General features: G+C 41.4%; 1 protein-coding gene across 2 annotated transcripts in view; it reads right to left on the bottom strand.

The window, feature by feature from the left end:
• Window positions 1–607: 607 nt before the first annotated feature.
• FILIP1L (filamin A interacting protein 1 like) overlaps window positions 608–27,572 on the bottom strand; it is a 133,363-nt gene continuing 106,398 nt past the window's right edge. Inside the window, exons 4-5 of one of the 2 annotated variants that reach the window (XM_018568326.1) lie at window positions 19,557–22,299; window positions 608–919 (exon numbers count right to left, since the gene is read on the bottom strand). In XM_018568326.1, coding sequence (XP_018423828.1) covers window positions 734–919; window positions 19,557–22,299 — 2,929 coding nt within the window. In that variant the 3' untranslated portion in view covers window positions 608–733. The remainder of the gene's footprint in view (window positions 920–19,556; window positions 22,300–27,572) is intronic. The other variant, XM_018568327.1, reaches the window with a different exon arrangement.

Below are 27,572 nucleotides of genomic sequence, written 5' to 3'. Positions count from 1 at the left end.
GCATTGCGGTATAATATGTTGCTGGGATTTGTAGTCCTCCTATAGCTGGGGGTATTCTGCATTGCTGTATAATGTATTGCTGGGTTTTGTAGTCCTCTATAGTTGGTGGTATCCTGCATTGCTGTGTAATGTATTGCTGGGATTTGTAGTCCTCTATAGCTGGGGGTATTCTGCATTGCTGTATAATTAATATATTGTTGGGATTTGTAGTCCACTACATCTGGTGGTGTTCTGCGTTGCTGTATAATGTATTGCTGGAATTTGTAGTCCTCTATAGCTGGTGGTACTCCCCATTGCTGTATAATGTATTGCTGAGATTTGTAGTCCCTCTACAGCTTGTTGTCAGTGGCAGAACCACCAGGGTTACTGCTGTGACCAGGCCCTTGCTGACGTCCATTGTCCTAAAATCATTAGTCTGTACTGCTTTAGAAAAACTGTCACGTAACACTAAAAAAAAAAAGGTATTGGTGAGTACTTGAGGAAAAGTATCGGTACTCGTACTCGGTGAGATCTCCATTTTAGTTGTATCAAATAACACTGTAGTCGCAGAAATTACATGAAAAGTGTTTATTTTTAAAAATGATATGAATACAAAGTGCACACACAAGGAATCATCCTAACTAGAAATGTAATGTACAGAGAGAATATAAAGAACAGCAGAGCTGTCAGTGCAGGTCAGAGGCTGGGTGGGGAACGGCGGCGTGTTTTGTCTTCAACCCCTCATTTACAAGGATCACCTCTTAGCTGCACCTTGGGGATTAGAAATAGGTCTGGAGAAATGCGATTTCTCTCTGCTTCCTTCCCGCTCTCCATTCACTGCATTTCCCATAGGTTTCTTAATGGGTAGTTTGGACACTGTCCCGGGTTTCGGTTTAGGAATCCGAGTAGGCGCGCTGCCACACGGCATGTCTTCTGAAGCCTGAAAAACAGTGGAAAAAAACGATTTGTATGTGTTTTAATACTGCTAAAGGTCAAACCCACCCACAACTGACTTTTGAGTCATGAGTTACCCCTATAGAATTGCCAGTTTGGCCCAGCTGTTTTGGCCAGTACAAAGTCAAAAAATGGTCTTCTAGAGCAGTGGTTCTCAACCTGGGGGTCGGGACCCCGTCGGGGGTCGAATGACGATTTGCCAGGGGTCGCCTAGCGGCTTCCGGCCACCCAGGAGAGGAGCGCGTCAGTCATAAAAAAAATCGAGCAGACTAAACCTTTTCAGGAGAAATTTTTTTTTTTTTTTTCCCGACAGGGTTATTTAAAAGTAAACCTGCCGCTCCGTGTGCACAGTGAGAGAGGATAGCAGTCTTCCCCTCTCACCTGTCACAGAAGTTCCAGCACAGTGCTGTGCTAGGACTCCTGTATTGGAGGTGACAGGGTCAATAAAGAGAACATGTCACCTCCAATTGCAATTACACAGGGGGCTTGTTACTTATGTGTGATAGAAATGAAGTTAAGTAGAAAAAAAATCGATAAAAAAAATTATTAAAGAAATAAAAATAAAAGAATTTTAAAAAGAAAAAAGCGATTAAAAAGAAAATAAGAAACAAATTATTAGAAAATAAGAAAATTATAAAAAACAAACAATAATAAGGTGAGAGTCCTTCCTCCAGCCCTCTCCTAGCGCAGCAGTGTCAGTTCTCCCACCACGCCGCCAGATGTCGCTGCAGCAGCCGCGTCATCCCTAAATTTTACCGTTGGGGGTCACCACAACTTGGCAAATGTTACCAAGGGGTCCCGGCCCTAGAAAGGTTGAGAACCACTGTCCTAGAGGCTGTCTGTAATGTGGAATGAGCCGACGGATGGGGAATCTGGCTGTAAGGAAGTACCACCTTCATTGTGGGGTGTAGACACAAAATGCAGGCTCACATTTTATCAGTCAAATCGCTGAGAGATATACCTTTTTAAAGCGTCACTTAAAGTGATATTAAAGTCAAAAGGTTTTCAAGCTGGTTGCTGGCTGATGAAATCGCTTACAATGGATGCTGCTCCTTAAAGTTTTAGTTTCCTGTAGAATCAGCTGGTCCCCTGAGCACTAGTCCTGTATTAGTGCCCATTCACACTGAGCGTTTAATCGCGTGATTTTGCGCATATTTGCCGCGCGATATCGCGAGAAGTCGCCGTCCAATGATTTTCAATGGAGCTGTTCTATTCTACAGCTCCGTGTCGCTCGTCGCTCGTGCAGGGCCCTTTTTCCCGCGGATGTCGCACGATTTTTCTATTTTTGCATGCAGCCCGACGGTGAAGGTGGGATCGCGCGGATCCGCTCGAGGTAAGTGTCACTCAGTGTGAATGGGGCCTTAGGGTGGCTCCTTTCCCCAGTATCAGGAAGCCGGAGGGTGCGTTCTCCATGCTCCCTCGTCACTTCGTGACGAGGGAGCATGGAGCCGGCTTCTCGACCAATCAAGAAGCCAGACACCGCATCATAGAACGTGATGACTGGAGGATCCTTAGACCCCTTTTGGGTAGAGGGAGAGAGGCTCCAGGGGCCGGTCTAAGAGTTGTCTTGGAGGATCGGGTGAGTATAACCTTTTTCTTTTTTTTTACCCTAGGCAAAGACAAGCACTTAACCCTTGGGTAGCCCCACTGCAAGGGTTAATAACATTTTGAACTAGAGTTCTGCTTTAATTGTTCTCCAGACCTTCTATTTTCCATGTTTTATGTGTTGTAGTTTGCAGACACTAGGCGGCAGCAGTCTCTCTCTAAAAGTGGAAACTGTATATAACATTTAAAAAGTGTGTTTGTGTGTGTGTGTGTTTGTTACCGGCTCACAACACTTACTTTGAAGCTACCCAACTGGACTTTAACCCCTTGATGACGGTTGCCGCGTTTTTGCGACATACCCCTCCAGGCCTGACTGCAGCCAAGGTGGTGTGTTTATTCCGCCAATGCTGGTTTATTTGTATTCAATAAGTACCAAAGATTGTTTTGGGAGCAATGATCGCGCCCTGTTGCAGTAGTATAGTTTGGCTACAACTGCTTGAAGTACGCAAAGCCTCAGCGCAGTCATGCACAAGGCAGCTGACTGCTAATTTTGAGAATTTGACTATTTTAGGTTATTTTTGTAAAATAAATTATGCAACAGCTTATTGTTTGTCGCTACGGCTTATAAATTGGGGTCAACTCCATGTGACGAAAAATTTCAAAGTTATGTGCAGATTTAGCTTTGCCCAAATTGTAAGGGCCAGATTGTAACCAAATGTTTGAAGTGTAATGTTCACCTGTGCCTCAACAAGATAAAAAACTGCTTTTGAGAACTCCGAGAGTAAAAATATTTCTTCCCATGTGACTTTTTGTTGATTTTATGACATTCTATTGATTTGTGATCATTTGTGTCATTTGAATTGTTTTCTGCAGGTACTGGCCAATAACTTAATTTTATTACTTAAATGCCTAATGTCGCTAATTTTCATCATACTTATATTTTTCTCCATAGTATGTGCTATATTCAAATTAACAATCTCCACCTTCTTTCGTGTCTGCTTGCTAGCCAAAACACATATCATATATTTTTTTACATAATTGAAAATTAATTTGGGCATCAAGGGGTTAAAAAGACTCTGTCACCACTTCTTGCCAATTATATTGAAGGGAATTTGTCAAAACTGGAGCAGACAAAATCTGGAGCAGCTGTGCATGGCGACCAATCCGCTTCTCTCTTTCATTTTCAAGTCCTAACTGAACAAACTGAAGAGAGAAGCTGGTTGTAGTGCACAGCTGCTCCAGATTTTGTCTGCTCCAGTTTTTATAAATTCCCCTCATTGAGTTATATACCTATAAGTTAGCCTGATGATATTTTTTAATTTCACTCTCTTCCCTATTTATAAAAGAAAATTGGCATAGCCCCATTGCAAGGGTTAATTTTTTATTTGCTCAGAGTTATTGTTTTAATATATTCTTAAAAATATAGAATATAAGACCTAAAGCGTAACTAGTCACTCCTGCCTGAGGAAGAGGCCCCAGTGCCCTGAAACGTCGCTTTTTATGGGTGACGAAAAGGGATGCACCGATACCGGTATTTCGGTTTCCAGTATTTTTTTTCAGTACCCGCTGATACTGAATACCGATACCTGGAAGTCCCATTCAGGAAGCCGGGCAGGGTGTTAAGACTCGCCACCCAGCTTCCCGACTAGCAGGGAAGCCGTCCCCATGCTTCTCATCACCAGGTGACGAGAAAGTATGGAGCCGGCTTTGTGGCCAATCAGGAAGCCGGGCGCCGTGTAATGACACGGCACTCGGCTTCCTAATTGGCCGCGAAGCCGGCTCCATGCTCCCTCGTCATGAGGTGACGAGGGAGCATGAAGCCGGCTTCCTGGCCAATCAGAAAGCCGGGCGCCACGTCCATTACGAGTACTCGCCCAAATACTCTGCATCGATACTAGTATCGATATCGGTGCATCCCTAGTGACAAATGTCCAACCTTTACTTTTAAGTATAGTGTGCTGGTGATAATATATAATCTTTGATGTACATGAATCTGTTGCAATTTGCGCCATTTGTTAGACTACTGTGAGACAAATTTCTAAAGAGCATCTACGACACGCTTTATGAATTCCAGGGAATGCGATTTAAAGTAAACCAAGTTCCCTCTTGTACCCCAGGCAGCCATTTTGATTGCTCAGCAATGTTGGTAAGGTTGCAGCTTATCGGTTTACGTGTAGAGAACTGGTAAAAATGAAACAGAACTTCACCAGCTGTTCTGAATTAATTTCTGGTGTCTGTCACATTAGCGTGCTGTAAGATTTTCCAGCACAGTAAAGATGGATTTCGGTCCCAGGCTGTAATGTATCTCTTTGTGGTTACTCACACATTGCAGCCCGTGATTGGCATCGCATGGAAACTGCGGTGATGATGAGCTGAACTGTACCATCTCCAAACGAGCAGATGTTTCATCCCAAGCTTGCCATAAAGCCATACTACATCATAATTGTCTTTTGTGAGCGTAGGATGCAGCAAAACTTTGTGCTGACCCCGCTCAGTTTGTTTTGCCACGTTGCCATGGCGACCTGGATTTCCCATGCTTTATTGTCACTTGGGAGCATAGGCCAGTAGTCACGATGCATCCTGGGACCGACTACCCAGCTAGTAACCCAGAGGAGAAAGCTGCCTGGACGGAAGTCTTATTATACGCTGGGAAATTCTAGAATGCAGAGAAAATTCCTTGCAGACACACTGAGGAAAACAAATCTCTTTCAGTGAGATCCAAATAGTAACATATCTGAATAAGTGATTAGAAGTGGTAGAAAAGGACAGCTCTGTACTGTGATAGCTATACAAAATGGCAGCCCTTGATGGGATGGGTGCACAACTCCATTCCCCTAGTGTTAGTATCCTCATTGGGGTTTGTCTCATTACCTGATGGCAGTAAGTTAAAGTGACAATAAACTGAGGAGTTAAATCTCAAAAATTCATTCAAGTATCTTAACTATTAACAAAAATGTATCTTATGTGGCAGGGTAAGCCAATGCCACGGTGTAGTATGGCGACTTGGCACCCAGGACTCTTAGGGTAAGGGGGAGAAGAAAACGACACCTAGGAAGTGTAGTGTAGGACATGGGGCTAAAAAGGGTTTAAAAATAATTAAATTGACATCATGTCAATTCGTGAATGCACCCGGAGCTGTCAATCATGACCCACCAGGAGACAAAATTCACTCAAAATATTCATGGATGAATACTGTACAATCATCTTTCCTCAAGAAAACTGTCGCACGTCTTTTGTCGAAACCAGCATGCTTGAAAACGCGCCGAGAATCGCATTATTGTCGGCGGGTTTCTAGCCTGCTCGTTCGACAGCTGCAGAACGGGCCAGTGTGCGCAAGCGCACACTGCCCGTTCTGCATTGCGGTCATCGGAAGCCCGCCCCTCAGCGGGGCGGGCTTTCGATGATCGCAAGTACGATCTGCCTGTCCAAGATGGGCAGATCGTACAAGCTTTTAATAAGCTTACGACCATCGCAAGACAAAAGTCTTGCGATAGTCGTAAGGAGTATGGGCACCTTTAGCCAAAGGGGCTGAGAGGGTCCAGAATGTGAAACATGTTATAAGGAAGAGCCTGGCTTTTCAGGTTCGTCCAGGTTTTCCTGATTGTAACTGGGATCTGGAGCTCTGGAGATTTCGTAGAGCTCTGGGTGGGATGAGATCTCCAGTCCTGGGGCCAGGTGTTGCCAATGACCAGCCTGGGCTGATCAGGTGGCTGAGAGCAGCCTCATTAGGAAGCCAGCCCAGTGCTCAGAGGAGCTCCTCCAGAAGGAAGGACAGTGTCATCATCAATTTACAGATGATTTGAGGATCTACAGCTGAGTGATACACAAATAAGATCCATTTTTGTTAATAGTTAAGGTACTTGAATGCTGATTTTAGTGCCACATTGAGGCCTCTGGAACTGGCTGCTGGAACACACAGCAATCGTTCACAAAACGTCCCCCTTCGTTCTGGGGTGGGAGGGGGCGTGGCGGTGTATTGAAGTCAATGGCACCACAGCCACGCCCCCACCCGCAGTGCGATCGGACGTGTGGCAAAATATTGCCTGCGTCCCGGTCCGCTGCAGATGCAAAAAATGCTGCATGCTCTATTTTTTGCGTTCGCAATTAGCAAGGTTATTCACCAAAGGGTGAAGGGTTTGGAGAAGTGAACAATCTAGGCCATAGGTAGCCAAACTCTGGCCCTCCAGCTGTGGTGAAACTACAAATCCCATGATGCATCTCTCTCCAGGAGTTATGTCTGTGGCTGTGAGAATCTTGCAATTCCTCATGGGATTTGTAGTTCCACCACAGCTGGAGGGCCGGAGTTTGGCTACCCCTGATCTAGGCCAAACTAGCTGATTTGGAAAAATTCTCCAATTCAGCTCACTTTCCAGTTGAGCTATGCTGTCCTAGATTGTTCACTTCTCCGGCCTTCTCCAAACCCCTTAGGTGTTTCAGATATGTATTTAGCAGTTTGATTTGAGTTGATCTTTAACCCTTCCCCACCAGCTGTGCATATATATGTGGCTGTCACTGTTATGTTCTGGGAGCCTGCTCACTTGGCGCCCCCAGCACTGTGACCGTGCTGTCACTGACAGCTTCCGGTCACTGTTAACAATCAAGAGCCTGAGGAAGCAGAGCACACATCTGTGAAACGTGTTGAGATAACGCCATCTCAATTTCCTATTGTAACTTATCTTTAGGAGCTACCCTGGGATATGTTGTGAGATGAATTAAACAATGTGATTTGTAAATATTGTGGAATAACATCAGATGGGGATATAAAAAGACATAACTCATATCGCTGGAGTCAAACTGGTTATTTCCAAATTATATGTATTTTTGGGGGGTTTAACCTGTTGCGTATTCAATACATTTTTGTACGGTTATACATCGTATATCTTGTCTTTGAGTGGGTACCCTAAAAGTTTGTTGTGTGTTACACTCAGTTTATACTGAGCTTCCAATCACTGTAAACAAACGTGAGCCGGTGGACAGACTCCCGATCACGTGATCAATGTGACTGCCAATTATAGTGATCACATTACCCGTGAAAATGGTCAACTTCCACCAGCTGGGAGGGGTAATATCTATCATTACTGGTGGTCAGTTTGCGTCTGTACACGGCAACGTCTTTTCTGTGTTTTCCTAGGAGACACATTTGACCAATTTTCGGGGTGTGCCTGTTTGGCGATTTACAAGCAGACGGCCTGTGCTCTGGTTTGCTTGTGGAATCATATACACTTTAGTAGAAGCAGTGCCTGGCCGAACAATGCTTGTGTTTTTAATTATTGAACATTCTTGTTGGGCTTCATTCCTCAGCTTCCAAGTAATGTCCTGGAAGACGTAAAATGAAAGAGTCTGGCATGTCAGCCATGTCTGCTGCTAGAGCTGGCAGGAAGTCAGGGTAATGTTCCGCGCTTCATCTACATTCACATTTAACACCCACATGATGCAGTTAAAGTGGAACTAAACTGCAAAAATGAAAGCATGGATTTTAAACTATGTATGAGCCTTTATTTATGTTTGCTGATGGATATACTTGACTCTTTAAGTCTGCACAGGGAGAAATACGGAAACACACAAAGAAAGTAGAAAGAATGCTGAATGAATTACATTGACGTGTATAAATTGATCAAAGTCGGCCACTAATGATGTTGAGCTGACTTCCCGAGAAGTATGTGGGCGCCTTTAGCATGTGTTGAAAATCTTCTGATTCCATTTCTACATATTCTGGGCTGTACTTCCTTTTTTTTTTTTTACCTTTTTATCCTTTTATATTTTTATTATTTTACAAACTATGCTGTATAAGCCATAACCTAAAGTATTCAACTGCTTGTAATTAGTCTATCACTCTGTCAGCTTTAACTTTTGGATTCATTTGGTTTTCAGAGCAGTTTCAAACAAAATGGGTATTTCCACTCTAGATGGGATATGGTACAGTTAAATTCCTGGGCATTTTTTTAATGCTGTTGAATTTGGCTTTTTAGCCCAAGTACTATATAGCCTTCCCCATTAGAGAGTGAAGGCACAGGTTGTGTCAGTGGCTACAGATCTCCCTGTTCTGCCACAGCGGCTAGCGAAATTTGGCTTTTTAGCCCAACTACTATATGGCCTTCCTCAGTTCTCAGGAGCCCTCTTAGAGGATACAGGTTGTATCAGTGGCTACAGATCTCCCTGTTCTGCCACAGCGGCTAGCGAAATTTGGCTTTTTAGCCCAACTACTATATGGCCTTCCTCAGTTCTCAGGAGCCCTCTTAGAGGATACAGGTTGTATCAGTGGCTACAGATCTCCCTGTTCTGCCACAGCGGCTAGCGAAATTTGGCTTTTTAGCCCAACTACTATATGGCCTTCCTCAGTTCTCAGGAGCCCATTAGAGAGTGAAGGCACAGGTTGTGTCAGTGGCTACAGATCTCCCTGTTCTGCCACAGCGGCTAGCGAAATTTGGCTTTTTAGCCCAACTACTATATGGCCTTCCTCAGTTCTCAGGAGCCCATTAGAGAGTGAAGGCACAGGTTGTATCAGTGTACTTCAAGTGGATTTAAAATATGAGGAATTCACAGGAGACAACAGCTTAAATCTCAGTGTGCGGGTGAAGCTAGAGTTCCCCTCTACAGTCTCTGACATCCGTACCCAATTTACCCAAATTGAAGGGAACAACTAAAAACTACAAAAAAAATGTCCATTTAAGATATATTTGATCACATGAGTGCTGGAGGCCAACAGTGCTTTGGTGTTCTAGTATGGATGAATTGAAAGGAATCGATCATCAACCAAGGCATTGGTCTGAGAAAAGGAAGGTGTCTTTGTATGGCTTGCTAGTTTCGGCAGTAAAGTTCATTTAATTTTTTTTAAAACATTGCTTACTTTTAGTACATTTGGGAAAATCAAGGCACAATATAATTATAGCATCTACATATTCTTTGGCCTTGCTCTTTGAGTGCTAAACTGAGTAATCGAGGGTCCTGCTAATACAAATCACTTTCTCTTTCCTAAAATCTTGTGTACAGGCACAGGGTTCTCTGCATAGGGAGTTATATCATGAAAGGGCCCAGACATTCCTTTAAATGTGCATGCTGCTTAGCCTAGCTCACATTTGGCACAGTTGGAGTCTTAAACATTTACCACAAGGCCACATATCTTCTCTAAGCTTTCTTTTTCTCCATCACTAGCACATTTTCTTTTCTGCATATGTCTTCCCACTTCTTGAAGGCAATTCAGTGACGTGCAGTGGGGTCCTCGTTGTGTGAGGCATTTCCCTCTGCACGCCCCCAGCCCACCTCCGCCCCGGCCTGCCCCCAATCCAGTCACTGAGTTGTGTGGAGGGGGAAGAGGCATGGAGGAGCCTCCCTGTCCCTCACTTGCTCATCACTGGTGAGGCATCGACATCGATGTCCTCAGTGGGTTTTTTTTTTTTTTGGACAGCTTGGACCAATTGTGCTTTGCCATTGGTCCAATCCATGCTCAGAGCTCAAGCTTCTAACATAGAGTAGAGGCGGTTGCAGCTCTTGCCTCACTATGTTAGGTTACGCAAGCAGTGGGGAAGCACACTGCTGTGTAACCTAACATAGCTGTCAAAAGCCGGATGCAGCGCCACCTGTAATTTAACAAGCAGTGCTCTGTCCATGACAAGTTACACAGTGGGGAGGCTTTCCCCGCTCTGTAACCTGTTAGAAGCCGCTGTAAATGGAAAAAAAGCTGTCAGCTTCAGACTTGCAGCTGACAGCTTTTTCCTCCATTATACTAGATGAGGCTCTGCCTCACCTGCCTCCCCTGACCGCACGTCCCTGGAAGGCATATACTGTATGTATTGGCTAGGGCTGCTGGCACTGATTAATATAGGTATTAGAAGCAACCAAGATAATTATTATATGCCTTTGTTCCTTCAATTAAAGTGAAAAGGTCAAGAAAATGCACAACATACAGCGAGAGAAAGGAGAAATCTAGATGCATAAGCACACTACACCTCTTTAGAGATATTTACTGTTATCTACAGTATATAGTGTCTTGTTGCTTAACTGTAGGTAATGGTCTGGACCCTGAAGGCGATAGTGTGCTCAGAACCAGGAGCCAGGACCCTGAATGTAATGGTGGGCTCAGAACCAGGAGCCAGGACCCTGAAGGTGATGGTAGGCTCAGCATCAGGGGAACCAGAATTGTAAATGTTATGGTGGGCTCAGGACCAGGAGAGCTAGGACCCTGAAGGCGGTGGTGGGCTCAGGGCCAGGAGAGCCTGGACACTGAAAGTGATGGTGGGCTCAGAACCTGAAGAACTAGACCTGTAAATGTATTGAAGGTGCTTACCCTTGTAGTGTATTTCCACTTTTGCAGTTTTCAAATTTGTTATGTGTTCCCACTCTCGCAGCATACCTAAAATATATTTTTATATTTCTTACCTTTCTAATTGTTTCTTTGGAATTGGTTTGCACATAAGTTTGCAATCTATTTTAAATATTTTAAACAAACGGTCATTTAAGGGACATACTGAGGGAAAGTGCATTAGCATACAATGCATCACCCAAGTCTTGAGATGTTTAATCCTTTGTTAAAACAGACAGTGAGATCTGCACGCACAGTACAGGCAGGGCTAATTATGGTAAACATAACTCCCCCCTAACTTTACATAGAAGGGGAATGCTAGGTAGGATTTAAAGCAAGTAAAAGGTAAGCAGCATTTTTTAAATTTGTGAATGGGAACATGTATTGAATATGAAGTAGGTGTTATTCCACTTTGGCTGCAACAGTGGAAATACACTTTAAAGGACAAGTTTGGGTTCAGATAACATTTCCCCAGCTCTCACTCTCTACCCTCCAATGTACTTTAAATTAACCGCCTCCCTCCACCCAATTGCCCACTTTCCTCTCTCCGTCAGCAACAGACAGAAATCCTCTTGGCACTGCCTGTGCAATAACAACCCTTAGACTTGAATGGGGCATTACTCTAATGGTACAGGTACTATTCATTCAAGTGTATGAGAAGGTAATGCATGGGCAGTACCAGGAATATTTGTAAATGCAAAGGATGTAAACACTATGGGAGTGTTGCCATCAGAGAGGTAAATGGCCAGAGTTGGTTAGGAGGGTAGGAAGACAGGAGATTGGGGACTTGTAATTAAACCTGACTTGAATGAATATAACCATTTCAACAAGACACTGAATGAAAAGAGTGACACTGTTACTCTACTTTGGATCACAGAAGATCCTACTTTTTTCTTCTGGCACCCGCCAAGAATTCCAAAATTCATCTTTCTGAATAAGTTTATTGTTACACCCACATTAAAGGTGGAACATGAAACGTGGTCATATTTCCTAAACCCCTCCCGCCCACACAGGCGTGTCAACCATTCACAGATCCATAGGGATCTTTGAATTGGAGGACTACCAGCCGCATCTGTCACAGTAGCAGAGGGACTTGGAGATTGCGCTGGAACAAGTGACCTGACATCACCACACTTATAGTCCATTGTTTACTTCCTGCAGCCCCATAACAGAAGGTCCATACCTCCGTACAGACCTGAGAGTTGGATTTACACAATGCAGGAGTCTTTGCATTGCACCTTCGGTACAGTGATAATGGTTGCAGGCTTTTATGCAAACATTTTAATAAATGCAACTTTTTTTGTTATAATAATGTGGGTGCATTTATAAAATTTTTGAAAAAGGTGGACTATGCCTGCTTGCATGTACATGTACAAAACAATTCAAAAGCACCCTCATAAAAGCCGCAAAGGCTGTTAAAAGCTGACAGGAAGTAGTGGAACATGTGGAGTCAGGGTATGGTAAGTACCTTGTGGTAAGTAAAGGTACTTACCATATAATTTAAATAATACTTTTATTTAAACCAGTTTTTCTTTTTTTTAATTTTAAGTGCATCTAAAGCCATTTTTTAAGTGTATTAATATTTTTAGTTTTGAATAGTGTTGAGGCGTTAGAACCCCTACCACCATGGTAATCCAAAATATTGAATTGTAACCAGAACAGGAAGGGTGTGGTTTCCTTTGTTTCGAAGAGATATTTTTTTTTCTCATTTCCTCGTGTCCACAGGATAGGAAGTGAAGGGAAGTTTCTCCAATGAGACACAGATGTTAAAAAAAAAAAAAACCTGAGTATCCAAAATAAAAAAACCCTCTTTCCAGTTAAACTGGCCATGCGCTATACAAATTTCTTGATGAACTGGCCCAAGTGGGTGCCGTTGTCTGCGCCCTTCAGGCCGGCATCCCTCGATCAGAAGATGGAAGGAGTCGGTTGGAAAATCTTCAAAGGAACAGAGTGTACAACTAGTCAGCTGAAGGCTCCATTCTGGTACTCTATCAGCCGGCGGCTGCTGTCGGAGTGCAATGATAACAGCAGGGGATTTCTCCATCCATGCTCTTAAGTATTGATGGAGTAAGTTGAACAAAGTAAATCTAACACTGTATGGGCAGCTTTACTCTGTCCTGTCCAACCCCCTTTTGTGTTCTCTCCTGGTTAATTTATTTCTTTATATGTCTTATGGGTGATGTACATGTCTTTGGGCGTGTTGATAGCAGTAAAGATATCATTTGAGGATAGGCCTTGATTTTGTGCACTTCTTTTTTACATGCTGATGGCTGTTGTATTGATATCCATACATGCGCCATATGCTGATTTCTGTATTTTTTTTCTGTGTCTTCCTCAATTACATCTGGCAATGCTGCACTGCAAGTGATTTTGTTATTGTTGTAACTAAATAATCTTTAATATACCAAAAAAACAAAAGCGTTTTGACTTTAGATATACTGAAATGGGGTTAACTGGCTAATTTGAGTTTTTGCTGTTTGCAAACAAGTTGAATTTACAAGCATACTTCTCATGTTCCTTGGGTACTCCACTCATGAGATCTCATAAATGACCAGTTAAACCCAGCTGCCATGTCCACTACATAGCTAAATGATGGAGTCACACTCCCTGATGGATTCTCCATTATGTAGTATGAACCGATAATTGGGAATGGAGAGGCACTTTTATTATAGCCTAGCGGGAAGTGGCAGGCTATACATACCTGCTGATAAAAGAAGCACCCAGAGAGAGTGGTGCCCGCTCTGTACAAGAAGCTTTTAGTGGACCTTTGAAAAGTAAAATAATTTGCATTCTTCTGGGGGAATCGTATAGTTATAGTCTTTTTTATTATCTAATTCGTTGAACCGTATGCAGCTAAGCATAAGTGCTGCGAATTGACTTATTTTGTTCTGCACAGTTCCCGTCTTTTATTAGTTCTTTCATTAGAACTGTTTTCTTAGTAATGCGTCCTAAATTGCTAAGCAGGATTTTCAAACAACATCTGTTTTTGTAGTCTAACTAGGAGTTATCAAATATACCCCAAGGTCTCCCTGCCCTCACTGAACAAAATATTTACAGCCTTTAAGTGTTTGCTAAAATGGAACGTTAGCAGAAATCGGGTTGCTAAGAAATAAACGGAATAATAATGCAACATAGGAAACGAAAAGGTCGCCGCAGTTCCTTCCTCCATTTATCACATCGCCTGATCATCACACATGAGGGCAATGGCTGGAATCAACAATATCTCTTAAAGTATCTTCTGAGTTGTCTTTAGTTATGTTGCTGGTTCTAAAATTAACCTGACATAGCCTAACTCGACTAGTCCGGCAAAAACGGTTTAAAGGGTTAGTTCACCTTTTCCAAAAAAAAAAATTAAAAGGTAAACTAATATACAACAAACTCTTTACCCGCCGGTCCTTGCACCACTTATTTGTAATGATAAACTCTTGGCCACCGCACTTAAAACTTTATAGCAACATAATGATTTCAATGGTGAGTGGTTAATAGGTCAAAGCAGCCATATGAGACCAATGAGAATTTCTTCTGGGATGCCGTTCCCAAGAAAGGAGGCTCAGAAGAGATCTTTGACTCCAGGGCTGTGTTATAAAGTTTTCACGTTCCCCTGCTGTTATACTGGCTAATTTGGGACGTCAAGCAAGGGTCATCATTATACATAAGTGAGATGGGGGCAGGGTGCCCCATGGGCACCCTGCCAGTCAGCTGCATTCACTGGGTATTTTTAAAGAGTGTGGCTGTCAGAATACCATAGCCTGGCAGCGTGGAGGGGGATTTCGACCCATGAGGCTGAATGAGAAAAAGTGGCCAGCTTTAACACTGTGATACAACTGATTGGCTCCTGTGCTGTTTCTCCCTCTCCCAGTCTGAGCTCTGTTGCATAGGGTATTGCAAAAAGCTGAAACCAAGGCAAATTCAGTTACACATTTAAAGCTGTAATCCTGAATGCAGAGCTAAATTTATGTGTCTTTTATATCACCCTAGAGTTCAGCTTTAAGCTTTTGAGCATAACTAATTTGTATTTGCACAAGAGAACGAATGCGCATCCAACTTAATTAAAGCGATCTTGATCATACATGTTTTCTCATGTGCTTTCTGATTTGTCAGAATTTAGTACATCCATCCATTTAGGACAAGCCTACTTTATCAGTTCCAGTAGCTCTCTCGTCATTAATATTATGTAGTTGGAAAGTACGAGGCAGTTTCATTCCTTGTTAGAAAGATAAATAACCTTTAACGGGAGCAGTGTGGTAATATCTCCGCCATAGCCCAGATGTCTGCATGATGAGGTTATTCCACTTATGCACCCATTCAACTGCATCATCTACTTCAATTACACAAATATGTCTCAGATTTCCCTCGCCAGTGGACCTAATTGATGTAAATTCAAGGGGCCTGTTTGAGTAAACTGAGGAAATTTTTCCGTATTATTTGTTAAGTAAAAATTGGCATTTTGGTTAATGACTCACAACTTTTTTATGCAATGAAATGTCTGTTAGCTTGCACTGTATTCATTTTGACTTTTTTTTTTTGTACTGAAGTAATTTTTTTCTGTTCCAAACGATGAGTATATGTACGTTATGGGTAAATGTATACGTCCTAGTGCAGTGTGGAAGTGTTTTCTTTATTTAAAGTAAGCCTGTCATGAAAGAAATTTGAAGGCTGCCATTGCTGACTTCCTTACTGAAAATATTGCTAGGTAGCAGGGCCGTAAGTACAGATCACGGGCCTCATAGCAAAAATGTGGTGGGGGCCCCCTGATGACCTCTCTGAGCTGTGAATAATGATGCCAATCTCCCAAAGACTCTTGGGCATCTGAAGTCATCTCTACACATAGACATTACTGGGGATTAGAGTTGTCAACTGCAACCAATTCAACCCTTATTTCTGACGGCGGCCGCTGTAAAAAAAAAACAAAAAAAAAACAAAGGGCACCTCCCTGAAATGAGACGGGCACCTCCCTGAAATAAGGTTTTGCAGGTTGGGATGTCTGTAATGGGGCCCCCTTCCACCCCCACGCCCCAATAGCCACCTGAGCTGCTATGGTTATAGTTATGCCACTGGTAGATAGTGCTATAGCAGTGCCTGTATCTGCAGTCTATTTGTCTGATGAGGTATTTTTTTATGTGGGGGGAGGGAAGTATTAGGTGCTTTATGAGGCTCATTATGGGGTCCATTCAAAGCGAATTGGCTACCTTAAAGGAGAACTATGGGGTTAGGGCTTTTCCCCATAGTTCTCCTTAGGGTAATGGGCGGACACAAACTAGCGTCCTCCCGTCACCCTAACCTTAGTATACCGCGAGCTACAGCTCACGGTATACCGAGATGCCGCAGCTGAAGCGGATCCCGACAGTTATGTCTGGATCCGCCCAGCTGCGTGAGTGACAGCTGGCTCTGCCTATCTAGAGGCAGAGCCAGCTGTACCCACCCCCTCCCCAGTCCGTTCCGCCAGTCAGCGCTGGAGGATCGGAGGGGGGAATCCAGCCCCTCCCCTGTCACGGCAAAGTGCCGTGACAGGATCGAGAAGTGAGCGAACGCCGGTATGCGTTCGCTCACTTCCCTATCTACTGAGCCGACCGGTGACAGTCGCATTGTCACAGGTCGGCTAGAACTATGAGGTGAGTGAAACGCACTCACCTCATAGTTCTCCTTTAACACAATGTGCATTATCGGAAGTAACACATGCATTCACACGTGTTAATGTGCACAGAAAGGTGCGAATAGGGCCTGAAGGCAGGTGTGGACAAATTAATATGGAATTCAGGAGCCAGCCTGTCCAATCCAGTAGCCAGCAGGATTTTTATTAGGAGCCAGTTCCATTTGAAAACAGCTGGAGAAAACTGCTGTAGAGAGGCAGAGCCAGCTGTCAATCAGAGCGTGGGATGGATCCCAGCAATATTGCCGGGATCCTTCCCAGCTGCAGCACGGCTCTCCGCATATAGTGGGCAGTATCCTGCTAGATGTCCTGGAAGTAAGATCCCACAATGTGAACAAAGTGACCTAATAGAGGTTCTCATCCTTCCCAATCTTAAAAATTACAAAAGGTGTCATTGTTTATTTTTGTTGAAGATTTTGCTCACTTTTTGTCTTGGTGACCAATGAAGGAAATGAGAGAAAATCTCCCCAATGGAGAAGGGTTCGATACCCTTCCCCTTTCAGTCCAAGGCTAAAAAAGAAAATACTGCTGGATTTGGACTTCTTCAAAGCGGTAAAATGGAAAACTATGTTTCATTTTGTTTGTACTTTATTAGGTTCAGAAAAATAAACTTGCTGGTTTAATTCTCAGCGAGGGCTTTATCGGCATGGAATTTTATTTCCTGGTGTTCTCAATGGCTACTGCTTTTCCTCCTCACACAACTGAATAAAATACATGTAGGTTATTCAGGTCCAAGCAATATTTGGCAGAAGACAATGAGCATATTATTATAGTATGATCATTTCACTGGTGACTCCCTACTACTCAGAGAGAGTAATGTGAATGATTTTGTGCTATCTCTAAAGTGTTACATCTATTTGGGGTCATCTTGGTCAGTGTAAAGCTGAACATTGGGATAAGCAAATATTGCCCAAATATTGGAGGCGTGTGTTTTCTTACTTGAATCTCAGTATTGCAGATCTGTGCAGGAATGAAACTATGCCTCTATGCAGGAGCTGTCTTTGTGTGATCTTCAAAGTCGGTATACAGAATTTATATTTGGTGACAAGATATCTTGGTAGATAAATAAAAATTGGAGCGTATAGCAGGAAGGTCTGACATAAAAATGCTACTCTACCATCGGAATAAACATTATTGGATATTTACAAAATATGTTGTTTGGGAATATTGGTCATGATGATCCTTCCATTTGCTCACCTTTTTCAATGACTTACCTTCTTGAATTTATGTCAGGGTAACAGAGCCAACTCTTCTTTTGCTTTCATTATATTTTACTGTATCCAGATAACTACAGTAGATGTTTATGCTCAAACAATTATATAGCTCAAAACGTTTTGTCTCCTGATTTTCACCAGATGTTTGTAGCATAGAAAGTAATATGTCAAGTCAGTAGTGATCATTCTGAACAGTATAAAGAACAAGCCTAATGTACACTACAGGTAAAACTCGAATAATTAGAATAGCGTGCAAAAGTAATTGCAGTAATTGCTGCAAAAGGGGCCCAAACCAAGTACTGAGTACATATGCATGCTTGTACTTTTCAGAGGTCCGATATTGTTCTATGTACAATCCTTGTTTTATTGATTGCATGTAATATTCTCATTTTTTGAGATTGTGGATTTGGGGTTTTCATGAGCTGTAAGCCATAATCATCACTACACTGTTGGGACTGTGTTTTTAGGAATATGTGTACAATTAGCCAAAAAGTTAATGTAAGGTCAGGTACTGATTTTGGATGAGAAGACCTGGCTCACAATCTGCATTGCAATTTATTCTAAAGGTGTTTAGTAGATTCAAGGTCAGGGCTGTGTGCGGGCCACTCGCGTTCCTCCTCACCAAACTCCGCAACCTATGTCTTTATGGCACTGTCTATTAGTTGTGCTGGAACAGAATTGGGTCTTTCTTAAACTGTCACCACCAGGTTGGAAGCACACAATTGTCTAACATGCTTTTGTATGCTGTAGCATTGAACTTTCAATAATGAACCTAGATCAAACAAACGTACACTGCCCAGCAAAGTATTTCTTTACATATTTGCCCAAGCACAGTCATCATGTTTGCAAAGAGCTGGCTCCATCTCTCTCAGCTCTGCTCCCCTTAACTTCCTGTCCAGTGCAAGATCACAAAGGACAATGCAGTCTTCAGCAACTGTCCATGTACTAGCTTGGAGAAGTAAAGAGGGAGGAAGGTAGAGGGGGAGCAGGGGAGTGGCTTGCCTTGCTGTGTGGAGGTACATACAGCTTACTAGTGCACACAAGGGTGGCTCCATAGAACCCTGCAGTGGAAAAGATCCACCCTAAAACCGGATATCGGAGCCAGTGGTCAGGGGACCAGCTGATTCTGCTGGAAACTAACATTTTTAAACATCAGAGCAGCATCCTTTGTAAGTGATTTAATCAGAATTTGAAATGGTTTAAAACCTTTGACTTTAATATCACTTTACCAGTACCCTTTAACCCTTTACACCTGAACTTCACACACCTAAACTCAATCATTTGGATGTTCACAAGCTTTTGGCCATAGACTGTAGAGCATCTCGAAATATAAAACAAATTGATTAATATGGTGTGTGTGTGTATATGTGTGTATGTGTGTGTGTGTGTATATATATATATACAATCTATATCTTGCACATACACTTTCAGGTCCCTTAATCATCGTTATTGTGCTTATTATACCGAGCTAAGAAGTGAAGCCAGATTCCTACCTTAAGAGTATTTTTAACCATGAATGCATGTATGCCAGACAAAAAATTGCACAATTAAAAGCATACTTTATGTGGGAAAAAAATCACTGAGAATGGTTTTTTTTCTATCTTTGGGGTTTACCACAATGACTTCATGCACGGTGTTTGTGGAAAAATAATACATTAAGGTATTTAATACATGTGCACACTAAATATATACTCCATACAGATATTGTAAATGAAAAAGCATACAATGTGTACGCACACCCAAATAAAATAATACGTAAGAACAGACATTGGCTTTGTGTTTCCGGTCATGCACATAGATCTCTTTTTAAAAGAATGTTTTTACAATCGATGTAGGGTTACAAAACTTGTGTGGTTTGTTAGAGGATTTGGGTGGGATTGGGTTTGGGGATAGATCAGGTATGGATATTACTTACTGTAAATTGTGACTGCCGTGATAGTGGAGTAGCATTTGGGGTTATAGTAATGCTGTTGGTGATTTTATTTGTGGGTTTACTTGGCATTCCATTAGTTAGTGAATGTGTTTTCTCTTGCACTGGTGAGAAAGGACTGCTAGGTCTTCTTAAATGGATATGGATCTTATTGTCCTCAGTAGTTATGACACTTGAATTTGAACTAGAACTGTTTGACCTTTGAAACTGCCATCCAGCTTGTTTATCAGGTGATACTCGAAAAACAGCATGAGTTCCCCCAACATCCATTGGCTCTGGTGAAAGTACACGCTCTGGAGAGCTTGAAGAACTGGTTAAAGCCAGTACCTGGATTGGGGACATTGTTCTGTCTGGAGTTATGGAACCACATGAGTCGGGTGACCTAGGTCTTACAAAAGAAGTAATTGTAAAGGGTGATGCAACTTGATCTGGTGTGACATATCCATCTATTACTTTTGACTTCACTGGAGTCAAGGAGCCATTTTGTATGATTGTTATCCTTTGTTTTGGAGTGCCACATGTTGGTATCACAGCAGTGCTTGTAAAGGAGTGTGGGTTTTCTGTAGTAGGACTGGTTATTTCAAGAGTGGCTGTATTTTGTCCATGATCTGGTGTAACTTTGATATGTAAGGGTTGGCCTGGTGTATGTGTAAGGACCATATCTCCTGGATGGATGTAATTTCCATTCTGTTTTAATTGTACTTTCCCATTTTGTGCTTGTTGGTTGGATTTTGTCCATGGTGATGCTAATTTTCTGTTGTTATTTAAGCTGTTGTTATTTGATGTGTTATATTTGAAAGAAACAGGTGAGTCTTCATCTTGTGTGTCATCATCCTCATTGTCACTTTCTTGATATAATTGTCCATTTATGACTGCTCTCTCCAAAGGAACAAGGCTTTTGTAATCAGGTGGTTCATTATATGTTGGCTCTGTCTGCACTTCCTTTGAGAACACTTGAAAGTCTGAAATTCTCCTTCCATTGAGGCTAGGCCGCAGGCTCTTGCTAAAACGACGATACCTTTCAAGTTCCTTGGATAGGTTTTCAATTTCTTTTATTAGCTCTTTGTTCCTGTTTTCCTGCTGCGTAAGTTTTCTCTGAAGAACTGAATGATCTCCCTTCAAACGACAAATTGTGTCCTCTGTTTTCATGTAGTCATGGATTTTCTCCTTCAAGGCTGTAACTTCTCTTGAAAGGTGGCCAGACTTTGCTTCTTCTTCCTTTAGCTTATTCAACAGCATTTTTTCTTGGAACGATCCTGATTTCTCAGCAAGCTTATAGTTTGCTAGTTCCATTTTTACTACTTCAAGTTCTTCAGAAAACATTTTGACTTTTTGCTGCTCGTTATAATACCTTTTCTCAAGAGATTCATACTCGTCTTCTGTTTTCATGAGGTCATCTTCCATGGCTTTCATCTGCTTAAGGGTGTGTTTTAACCTTTCAACCTCTTGAGTAAGTTCTCTGATTTTATTGTTTTCCTGGTACAATGTTTCTGACTGCTTATTTTCCGGCTTCATTTTGTTTTTCAGAAACTCCTTTTCAATTAATTCGAGTGACTGCAGTTTCTTCTTAAGGATGGTCACTTTGGACATAAGATCGTTTGTTTTTTCTTCCTCTGCTCTCAGTTTACTTTTTAGCTCTTCATTTTCTTTTGTGACAGTTTGCAGCTTTTCCTGTAACTCTGTTTTGGATTTGAGAGATTTTTTACTTTCGTCTATCAGTTTTTCTGTAATTGATGTCACTTTGCTTTGCTCCTGCTGCAGGTGTGCATTGGCTGACTTTAGCTTTTCTTCAGTTTGTCGGATCTTTTCAGTGAGGGTTTTCCTCTCCTCCACAAGCATTACTGTTAAGGTTTTCAGTTTAGTGAGATCTTCTTTGAGTACATTTTCAGTTTTCTCAAGCTTTACTTCAATAGTTTCCATATCCCGTATTCGAACTTTTAAACTTTCTAGTTCATTACACAATTGCTTGCTGGTGGCCCGTTCTTTTTCCAGGGCACTTTTAATGGATTGGCATTCTTGTTTACTTTTGCTGAAAGCATCTTCCAATTTCTCCAGGTCATTAATCCTTTTGCTTAATTTGTCGACTTCAAACTTTAGGTTTTTGCTTTGCGAGGCTTCTTTTTCTAATTTCTTATTGAGATCTTTGCATTGTTCCTCCATTTTTATAAGCTCTTCATCTTTGCCTTCCATCTCGAGCAGACGTTTTCTCAGCTCCTCCACTTCCGTCATGAGGCTGGAGTTTCCACATTCTCCCTTATTCATCTTCTCCTTTAGGTCATGAAGTTCATCCTCTGCTTTACGCAGAGTCTTGTTTGTTTCCTCAAGCTCATCTATTTGTCTGCTAAGAGCTGCCAGCTTTAATCTGAGTTGGCGGTTCTGAGTCTCTTCGCTGGTTAGTTTGGCCATCATGGATTCATGCTCCTGGAAGAACTTACTTTCCTGAGTTTGTAGTTCTATTTCAAGTCTGTTTGCTTTTTGCTCCTCTTCTTCTGCCTTTACTTCTACAATGGCGAGCTTATCCTGTGCTTTTTGGGCAGTTAATGTTAGCTCCTGGATCTTGGAACTTTGTGCTTGTAACTGTTCTGTTAACCTCTGTTGCTCATCGACCACAAGTAATGCGAATGATTTCAGCTTTATGAGCTCATCTTGAAGTTTGGTTATTTTCTTGTGGTTCTCTTTTTCTTTTTTAGCTTGGTAAGTTGTTTCTTGTTCAATCAGCGTTTTTAACCTAGAAAAAGAAAAAGAAAATTATGAGTTTATTTTTGAAAACATTTTAATAAATATTTATAGAAAATAATAAAACAAATCTTTTACTGTATAGATTATTGTACCAAAAAATGAAGTAGGTTTTGAAACATCGGATGTCTTTCCTTTACCCAATGATAGACATTTATTCCTGTGATACAATTTGCTGCATACAAGCATTTTTATTCTCTATTTTGAATTCTTTGGGTAACCATGGTAGTGGACATTGCTTAGTAATCACTCCGCTTCAGAGCAGCTGGATAGTGATCAGTCTCAACCTCAAACAACTACTGGTAACATATATAAAGCCAAGGGTGCAATAACTGGGCAAGTTCCCTTCTCATAGTGTAATTTAGGCAACATTCCCCGCCCCCAATACCTCTCCAATGGCCATATAGTTTAAAGTCTTTTGTTACCATTTGTTTACTTTTTTTATTTTATTGCAATATATTTTCATGCACGGCATTTAAAACAATGCACAAATCACAATAAACATATTGCCAAGTATGCTGAGCAAAATTGGTAAATTTCTGCTTTAACACTTATAAGTTACTTTATACTCTGGTTGCCATTCTTTTAAAGTGTAAGCCAAATCAAAACTGATTTGGTAGACTCTGACAAGATTGGTTTGCCTACGGGTTTGTAAAACTCTCTGGCAAAGATATTCTCCTTTACCAAAGATCCTGTTTGAATACTCTGCCCAGTGTTGTGATATACTTTGCTCACTAAGCTTCTATGTCCCCTATGTCAGATACTGAATTCTCGACAAGCCTGCATGGACAGGTGACACCTCACTAGGGTTTAAATCATTTTGGTTAAAACATGTTTACAGCTCGCAGGCAATGAGATCCCAGCCATTTTTCCTGTTCAGATTAGAAATCAAAACAAAATTGTTATGGACACTTAATGCCAGTGTTTGATCATTCATTTCAAAAGTACCATAATTGCAGAAAGTATATATTTGTAGACATAGGTTTGGACTGGGGAGTATTTATAAGGGTGGGCCTTTTTTATAGTTATGGCATTGTTTTTGTAACCATAGCTTGAAAGTTTATTTTAATAGAGCTAAGGTATTCAAACAAATTACAGTATAGTATAAAATAGGAAAAGTCTGTTTCTATTCTAATGTAAAAAATTCTTCCAGTTGTCAAAACCTCTGTAGTCATCTGTAATGCCACTATTTTATAGAAAACAAGTCTGTGCACAAAATGGCTTCCTTTATGTCAAGGAGTTTAGCTCCAAGTTCCTATATGCCATATATGATGTTTATTCTAAATGAAATGTGACCTTAAATTATGAATAGAAACCATTATATGATCTCAAGGACCATTACACTAGACAAATACATGGTGCACTTGGAAAGGTAAAGACGCTGTGTAAAATGAAGCTCTGCTCATTAATCAGGTTATTACAGTTCTTATACTGATTACATAGGAAACACAGCTTACATGAGCGGATGTCTTTGGCCGGTAACGCCTTCGTGTCAGCCACCCTGGTTTCCTATTTTTAACCCCCTAGGTTTAAAAAGTATTTCTTCATTGAACTACTTTTCTTTATATGATTTTTTATTAAGCTTGCCTCAGTCTGGCTGAAATGTCCATGATCACGTTTTAGAACAGCAGAAACTGCCCCCAGATGTTCGAAATGAGAAGCATTGTGTGATTTTTTTTTTTCCATCTCTCCATGACCAGGCTTTCATTTTAATACAAGAGATGTAAAGCAAGAGTCACCTGACCACAACTGTTATTACTGCCACCCATTACCAGTGCTTTAAAAATCCCAGAAGAAATATATGCCTTTTAATAAACTGAGACCACACTGTAGGAAGGATGCATAAAAGTTTGTGAAAAAGCTCAAGTATGTACATTGAGTTCATGCTGACCTAGTCACATTTGAATGATCAACTATTTTTACTGGCACAACTCCTATTATCCATGTTACAGTATTCGATGAAAAATTAGATGTTCTTTTGCAGGTCAATATCTTGCCCGCCGTTAAAGTGGAGCTTAATGACATGGAGAAAAAGATGTGGGCCTGAGATGATTTTTGCATAATTTGGACATAATTGCACATTTACGTAACAGAGCTCTTCCAGCATTGCAATGTCCATGTTGCTCTCCATGGTTGCTGCTTTCATCTTCACTTGGTCTTCTTCCGGGTTCAGAGTCCTCGGCCATCTTTATTGGCCAGGCTAGGATGATGTAACTCGTGCGTATGTGTTCGGGAATTACTTTGTCCTGGAACAGGCAAGGCTGTACACTGAGCCACGCATGTGTGGCTTAGTCTCCACTTACAGAAAAGAATGCTCAAAGGCATGTCAAAGCATCTATATTAGAAGAGACATGCACAGTCTCTTCCTAAAAAAAACTGCCTACCAGCATTTATTACCAAGCCAACTTTTACTTCTGCTTTTAAGAGGTAGCATTAGACAGTGCACAAATCAAGAGCCCACACAGGAAGACATTACACGTGAGCTCAGTGACTTCTCTCAGCAGCTCTGCATCCCTCCCTTTGAGTTCTCTTGCTGAATTTTGCTGCCAGGACTGTCCTTTATCAAAGTACCCAAATATTTTGGCTATGTTTTATAAATTTGCCATATACAGTATACAAGTACTAATGCAGCATCAGGAGAGTTGTAGTTTTTACAGCTAAAGCCCATAGGGATGGAAAAACTTCTAAAGCCGAGGTTTACTGGCTATATTTTGCATTCCCTGGTTCCTCTTCTTCCCCCTCATCAACATGCTAATAAGATTTAAAAAAACTCCTTTCATTTTTCATTACATGCCATTTTTAGCTCCAGTAAAGTCATCACTGGGTCTCCTGTGGTTCTGTGAAATGCTTGGCAGATCATGGCTGGTGGGAGGGGTCATCAGGGTGCTGTACATATCTTCCTGAAAACATCACAGCACCGTATGTCAATACCCTATACTCAAAAGCCCTCAGCCCTAATGCAAGCAGTAGGCTGGCTCTTGTGAGGAGTTGTGAAAATATAAAAATGCCTAGATGGGTGGATAATAATCTGGACGAGCGGACCTTCCTAGGCAGACTGCATTTGAATGCAAACTGCCCTAGATAAAACCTACATATAATGCTGAGCCTTCATGATAACAGAAGAACACGAACTGAAAACCAGTAAATGAAAGGGGTGGGCTAGGGACGAGAAGACCAGAGGAAAGGACTAGATCATGCTGAATGTCCTCCTGGCAGGAAATTAGGTAGGCTCTATCGGACTTGATGCAGGTTGATGCACATTACGAGAAGCTCAAAGTGTGCAGTGAAATCAAAGGAAGCATATTCAGTACAGGAGGAGAACATGTACAACTGTGCAAGACCTGAAAGGAAGGTTGGAGTTCAGCTTTAGTGCTTTATATGGATAACTAGCGGTAACTATTCATAAACATTGGAAATCTTGCATGATAGGTTCCCAGCTCAGCATGATCTCATAAACACAAATAACAAAATGCCTGTCCTATATCCAGACATTCTGGATTTACAGGAATTATTCTCATGACTCCAAGGTTGGCACAGACTAACACATGGAGTCATGCCAGATGTATACCATCTGAATTGCCGATTCAATAAGTGTTTCCTGAAAATAACAGCTTGCCTTATGAAAAGGATTGATCTGGCAGTAAAAGTAAGAAATACATATTTTATCACATTAATAGTGCTAAAATCCTACTGTATCTTGTCTGCGATGTTCTATATATCCTAACCCCTAACAACCCTCCACCCCAGAAATCCAGAGATTTCAGAGGGTGACGGATATGCACAAGCTATCTAACTGTCATCAAGACACTCCTATCATTTCTTTCATCCTATCACATGTTTTGGCTCAGGTGAACTATACTGTTAAATCAACTTAGAAAGAGGTAGGAAAATATCAGTGGTTACAGTTGCTGCCAGCACAAGTTGTCATAGGGTGTGACAGCAGAAATTAGAATTGGTTTTCTGTACGTCTCATAAATCATTTAATCTGTAAATCATCAGACTAACAACCATTAGATCCAAACCTGATCCAGACCATATGTATCCATTGATATGCTTCTTTGTGGAGATGCGTTGCAGATCTTCACTGTTACCTTCTACATTTATAAGTGCTAGTTGGCTGCTTGTCATATTGACTGTCTAGCTTCAATATTATGAACTGGGAACCTAAAAAAAGTATGCCAATGACTTCTGACTTTTCTGATCACCATACTGGGTCAGTATCCAAGGCAAGTAAAGTAATGGCAGCCCTCCTATTTCTCTTATAGATTTACTGCAATACACATAAGTAACACAAAATAAACCTTATATTTACTGTTTTATCAGTGGCAGTGGTTGGCTAGGAGTTCATCTCTTTCTTAAAAATCTTGTGCTTTGTTGAACCCTTAATGGAAAGACGTCATTAGATAGATTTGATGGCCTCGTTTGCTGGTCTATCCTTAGTTATCTGGCTTTTACACCTTCCTGCTTCAGTACCGGACCAGAAGATGTATGCAGATAAAAGCTTTCCTGATTTGTACTTTGTCTAGGGCAGAGACCTGGCAATTTCAAGAGGTTACAACAACAACTACCAAATATCACTTATGACAGGTTCTCTTCAATGCTGACCTCTGCAGCATTTTATGCTCACCTTCCCTGGACTCCCCCACTGTCTGAGTGAAGAGTGGGGGGGCTTGTGACTCCCACCCTTTCTTGCCACAGGACTACTGCGGTTGGTACAAGGCCATTGGTTTCTTCTCCTAACTTCTGGAACAAATGGAGTGAGGGGAGCAAAGGGAAGTATGAGCTACTGCGGGGGTTGGCTTTAACCCCTTCATGACTGAGCTTGTTTTTGTTTTCTGTTCGTAAATGACTGACACACTTTTGACATTTTTGCTGTGTGATTCTTCCACGTCAGTAATATACTTTCTTACAAAGTGCACCCACACATATTATATATTGTTTTTTAGAGGACAGATAGGGCTATATATTTATATCGCATATGTGTGTCTAACGCCTCACTTAGGACAAATACAAATTAAAAAAAGAGGAAAAAACGTAAAAAAAAACCTTTTTTCCCAGTTTTGATTTGTAGTATTTTTTTTTAACAAAACCAGCACAGCTAAAAAAAAAATGCAATACATACATTCATTTATTTGTCCCTTATTTTTAATTTATTTACACTTTTCACTTTTTTTATACTTACAAATTTTATTTATTTAATTATATCAGGCAGTCATTGTGAATTAATCTCACTATTACTGCTTGATAAATTAATACATTTTTTTT

Source organism: Nanorana parkeri, unplaced genomic scaffold (genome assembly GCF_000935625.1).
Source record: "Nanorana parkeri isolate BGI_ZX_2015 unplaced genomic scaffold, ASM93562v1 scaffold1171, whole genome shotgun sequence".
Lineage (NCBI taxonomy): Eukaryota > Metazoa > Chordata > Amphibia > Anura > Dicroglossidae > Nanorana > Nanorana parkeri.
The sequence above is the reverse complement of the archived record's forward strand: the minus strand, read 5'-3'. Positions and strand labels throughout refer to the sequence as shown.